The sequence below is a fragment of the Lactuca saligna genome, chromosome 9 (assembly GCF_052625555.1).
Source record: "Lactuca saligna cultivar CGN05327 chromosome 9, ASM5262555v1, whole genome shotgun sequence".
Taxonomy (NCBI): Eukaryota; Viridiplantae; Streptophyta; class Magnoliopsida; order Asterales; family Asteraceae; genus Lactuca; species Lactuca saligna.
Window position 1 is genome coordinate 51,711,848 of NC_136425.1, and position 5,390 is coordinate 51,717,237.

The 5,390-nt window shown below is 37.6% G+C and overlaps 1 protein-coding gene across 2 annotated transcripts; it reads left to right on the top strand.

Annotated features, from left to right (window-relative positions):
- Positions 1 to 282: 282 nt before the first annotated feature.
- Positions 283 to 4,751, top strand: LOC145015528 (importin subunit beta-1). 2 transcript variants are annotated; one of them, XM_078974012.1, is made up of 4 exons: positions 295 to 430; positions 1,000 to 1,072; positions 1,263 to 3,700; positions 3,774 to 4,751. In XM_078974012.1, exons 3-4 carry the CDS (start codon positions 1,281 to 1,283, stop codon positions 3,970 to 3,972), a joined length of 2,619 nt encoding a protein of 872 aa, XP_078830138.1. In that variant the 5' UTR covers positions 295 to 430; positions 1,000 to 1,072; positions 1,263 to 1,280; the 3' UTR covers positions 3,973 to 4,751. The 2 variants fall into 2 exon arrangements, with proteins under 2 accessions (XP_078830137.1, XP_078830138.1); XM_078974011.1 differs by lacking the exon at positions 1,000 to 1,072 and having other exon boundaries at positions 283 to 430.
- Positions 4,752 to 5,390: the final 639 nt, after the last annotated feature.

The window sequence follows — 5,390 nt, forward strand, 5'->3', positions numbered from 1 at the left end:
AACCAAAAAACAAATGCATTTATTTACATTTGTTGTTCTTTTGTACGGTAGGATGACTTATTTATGAATTATATCATTAGAATTATTGGTTTTGCCCATTAGGTGTCAGATTTGTCTAGATCGAATCCTGTCCGTTGTTACAAAGAACCATCGTGTGGGGTCACCATACAAACGTATTCCAGCTTTTCGTTTCTGCATATATTCGGTAATTACAGTGGTCATTCCACCACCTAACCACTCCCTTAGTTTTTTAATATATCTTTACCTTAATTAATACTTTATTTTTAATATCATATACTTCCCAAAACTCAATAGACAGATATGCATTTGTAGTTCCAGTCTTCTCTCTCCCTCTCTGTCTAGGGTTTCAGAAGCGCCGCTTTTGGGCCTTTGTTTGCTGATCGGAAGGTGTTCATAAGTTAATCATCAGGTAATTATCGTTATTGTGCCCTTTATTCCGTTTCATCAGCTTTCATTGATCAATTTATTAGGGTTTGATGTCCAAAAAAGTTGGATTTCCGATCTGACTATACACTGGTCAAATAATCATTTTTAAGTTCAGAATTTCATTATTTGATCTGCGCTTCTCTGCAATCGGTTTTTATTTCAGTCGTTAGTAGTTGGAAACTGTGCGGTAGCAATGATTTTGTTTTTATACGTGTAGATCGGTATTCTCCGTCATCTATTGAACTATCGTAAGTTTTGGTCGGTTGGCTTGAGAAGAAACTTTCAGGCTTTTTCCGATGGTTGACAGTCAATTTCATAGGATGTAAAATTGTTATTTAATTGTGGTTGACCTATATGGTCTCGTTTTTCTTTTGTAAGGCTATGTTATGCTTTACGTCTCCCACTTTAATTTGAAGTTAGTCATTTGATGGCGTGACGAAGTTACATTGCTTGATTAATTTGTATTCAGATTAAAGTAAATTGGGTTTGCTGATAAGTAACGCAGCCAGTTGGTTAATGAATGCTCTACTATCATTTCTGTTTCTTATTTAGGTTATAGAGAACCTACTGGTTTGGCTATTAGTGCTGGTTTTGGGGACAGCTTTTTTTGAATTTTTTAGTCGAGGTGAGCTCGATTTAAGCAACAAAGTAACTTTTTTCTCTGGCTCTTGTTTTTCTAATTTTTTAAAATTCCATGCATTTCAAATTCAGTTCTTTGTAAATGTTGGAAATATGGATTTTATCTCGCTTTTGTAACGTGTTCTTGGTGTTTTTTTAGTTTCAAATAATATTACCTTTCTTTTATGGTGAAACAGTGTTCGCCAGAAAAATTTATGGCATTGGAAGTCACCCAAATTCTGTTGAATGCACAAGCTGTTGATGGATCTGTTCGGAAGCATGCTGAAGAGAGTTTAAAGCAATTTCAGGAGCAAAATCTACCTGGATTTCTGTTATCTCTCTCTGGAGAACTTGCTCATGATGAGAAGCCTGTTGATAGTCGTAAACTAGCTGGTTTGATTCTCAAGAATGCTTTAGATGCAAAAGAGCAACATAGAAAATATGAACTCATCCAAAGATGGTTATCACTTGATGTGGGTGTTAAATCACAAATCAAGACATACCTTTTACAGACACTCACCTCCCCTGTTCATGAGGCAAGATCAACTGCATCACAGGTTATAGCTAAAGTTGCTGGAATAGAGCTTCCACAAAAACAATGGCCTGAGCTCATCGGCTCCCTTCTATCAAACATTCACCAAGTTCCTGTTCATGTCAAGCAAGCCACTTTAGAAACTCTGGGGTATTTGTGTGAAGAAGTTTCTCCAGATGTTGTAGAACAAGATCATGTGAATAAAATCCTCACAGCTGTTGTTCAAGGCATGAATGCAAGTGAAGCTAGTAATGATGTAAGACTTGCTGCAACTAGAGCACTTTACAATGCTCTTGGTTTTGCTCAAGCAAATTTCACCAATGAAATGGAGCGTGATTATATTATGAGAGTTGTTTGTGAAGCAACTTTATCTCCAGAAGTAAAGATTCGCCAAGCAGCTTTTGAGTGTTTGGTTTCCATCTCATCCAGCTACTACGAGAAACTAGCTCCTTACATTCAAGATATCTTCAACATAACTGCTAAAGCTGTTAAAGAAGACGAAGAGCCAGTGGCTTTACAAGCAATTGAATTCTGGAGTTCAATTTGTGATGAAGAGATTGATATTTTGGAAGAGTATGGAGGCGACTTCACTACTGGTGACTCAGACATTCCTTGTTTTTACTTCATAAAACAGGCTCTCCCTGCACTTGTTCCCATGTTGCTAGAGACTTTGTTGAAGCAAGAAGAAGATCAAGATCAAGATGAAGGTGCTTGGAATCTTGCAATGGCAGGAGGAACCTGTCTTGGTTTAGTTGCAAGAACAGTAGGAAACGATATTGTTCCACTTGTGATGCCTTTCATTGAAGAAAACATAACAAAACCAGATTGGAGACAAAGGGAAGGAGCTACTTATGCTTTTGGATCCATCTTAGAAGGTCCTTCACCCAATCAGTTGACTCCTTTAGTCAATGTTGCTCTGAATTTCATGCTCACTGCTTTGACCAAAGACCCCAGCAACCATGTAAAAGACACCACAGCCTGGACACTCGGAAGAATATTTGAATTTCTTCATGGATCCACCATGGATACACCCATCATCACCCCTTCAAATTGCCAACAGATCATCACTGTTCTTCTCCAAAGCATGAAGGATGCTCCGAATGTAGCTGAAAAAGCTTGTGGGGCCCTGTACTTTCTGGCACAGGGTTTTGAAGACGTGGGTCCCTCGTCTCCCTTGACTCCATTTTTCCAGGAAATTGTTCAGTCTCTTTTGACTGTGACCCACAGAGAAGATGCTAACGAGTCTAGATTGAGAACTGCTGCTTATGAAACATTAAATGAAGTTGTGAGATGCTCTACCGATGAAACGATTCCCATGGTGTTGCAGTTAGTCCCTGTCATCATGATGGAGCTCCATCAGACTTTAGAAGAACAGAAACTCTCTTCTGATGAAAGAGAGAAACAGAATGAGTTGCAGGGTCTTCTGTGTGGGTGTTTGCAGGTGATCATTCAAAAACTCGGAGCTTCAGATGCAACAAGATACCCCTTCATGCAATACACAGATCAAATCATGAATCTTTTTCTTAGGGTTTTCGCCTCCCGAAGTGCCACTGTTCATGAAGAAGCAATGCTTGCAATTGGGGCTTTAGCTTACGCAACGGGTCCCGATTTTGCAAAGTTCATGCCGGATTTTTATAAATATTTAGAAATGGGACTTCAGAATTTTGAAGAGTATCAGGTGTGTGCTGTGACTGTAGGTGTGGTGGGTGATATTTGTAGGGCTTTGGAGGAAAAGGTGTTGCCTTGGTGTGATGGGATTATGACTCAGCTTCTTAAAGATTTGTCAAGCAATCAATTGCATCGATCCGTGAAGCCTCCGATTTTTTCTTGTTTTGGTGATATTTCACTTGCGATTGGAGAGAATTTTGAGAAGTATTTGATGTATGCCATGCCTATGCTTCAGAGTGCAGCTGAGTTGTCTTCACACACTTCAGGTGCTGATGATGAGATGATTGAGTACACAAATCTCTTGAGAAATGGGATTTTGGAGGCGTATTCCGGGATTTTTCAGGGTTTTAAAAACTCTCCCAAAACCCAGCTGCTGATTCCTTATGCTCCTCATATCCTCCAGTTTCTTGATCTGATGTACATGGAGAAAGACATGTAAGTTCTTGTTTCATTTGTATCTGAGTGTTTGTTTTTGACATGTGACTTATTGTTTAAATCTGATGATCAGGGATGAAGTAGTGATGAAAACAGCAATCGGTGTTCTTGGAGATTTAGCAGATACTCTTGGAAGCAACGCGGGGTCATTGATTCAGCAATCTCTTTCAAGCAAAGATTTTCTGAATGAATGTTTGTCATCAGATGATCATATGATTAAGGAGTCTGCTGAATGGGCCAAGCTCGCAATCTCTCGTGCAATTTCCGTTTAAGCCCCTCTGCCTGGCAGCAGTACATATATTATTTTTTGCTTTTCATGCATATGGTCGGGTTGGGTCAGGTCGGGTCATATCACACACACACACCATTCGTGTCAAGCTGACAGGGGCGAAATAGTAATATCAAGCTATGGGCTGATTCTTTTTCAAATTCAAATCGTGTATCTTGATTCAATCCTCAGAGAGTGCATGAATGAATTAGCCCGTGTCATGTGTCATCTTGGTGGGGTCCACAGTGGTTTCGGTTGTCTGTCTGGGTATATCACATTACATTTGCATCACATCATACATTTTTTCTTTCCTTTTATTATTTTGTTATATTTTTTTTTATCTTCTCATTTTGAGTCTGGGTCACATCACATGTGCATTATTTAAAGCCAGGTAGGGGGTTGGCCACATTACATTTAGGAAACTAGTTTTTTTTTTTTGTCAGTCGTCGGTAGGTGTTTTTGAATTTATTTGAAAATACAATGCATTCATGAAATCATGTTTGTTTTTTTTTCTGGTCTAAAAACTCGAAGCATATAGTTTTCTTTTTAAAAAATCATGTGTAAATCCTATTTTGGTTCCCGATTTGTAGAGAGAGAAAAAATGGCATTTTATACAGAATGTCACTGCTTGTGATGAAAGAGAGTTGTGGGAATAGATTTCAAACTGTTGGTAAGGAGAGAGATTGATTGCTTTTTGTAATTTTGGTTCGGGTTTTATTTGGAATCAAATATTTGTACTGCTTTTTTTGTTTGTTTTCATGTATAAACCTTTTCAAGTGTCAACCCTTTTGGTGGTTTTATTAGATTTTAGGAAAAAAAAACCCTAATGTTATGGTGTGAAAGGTTGATGGCGACACATATAGTGAGTGCAATGTATCATGCTTCCTGAAAAAGTGTTGAACGAACAAAAACAACAAACGTGGCGTGTAGAAGAGTATGCGTGTCACTTCAAACTGTTTGTGGGATGGAAACGCCCAAACTCCAACTCACCAAAAAACAACTTTTCGTATTTGTACTGTGAGAAAGCGTATAACATTGATAAATGATAAAAAAGTAAAATGAAAAATTTCATACTTTGTCACTTTTAATAGGTTGTAAAGGTTAATATTACAATTGATCAAAATTTCGAGATTTGAGTGGAATGAAGACAGCCTTAGATGTGTGTACAAGGCAAGATAGCCACGCGATTCATATTTGTGTTCAATGTTTTTGGTTAGTGTATTTAGAATTACCATTTGTTGGTAACGTCAATTGTTTGAATATGGCCTTAAATACAGAAATTTAAAGCAAAATAGCAAAACCGTATATATTTTTGTTCAATTATTCTGATTCTTGTATTTCGTATTACTATTTGTTGGTAAAATCAATTGTTTGAATATGTCTCGAGTTAAAATAGAGAAAAGTTTATGTTTGATTGTTATT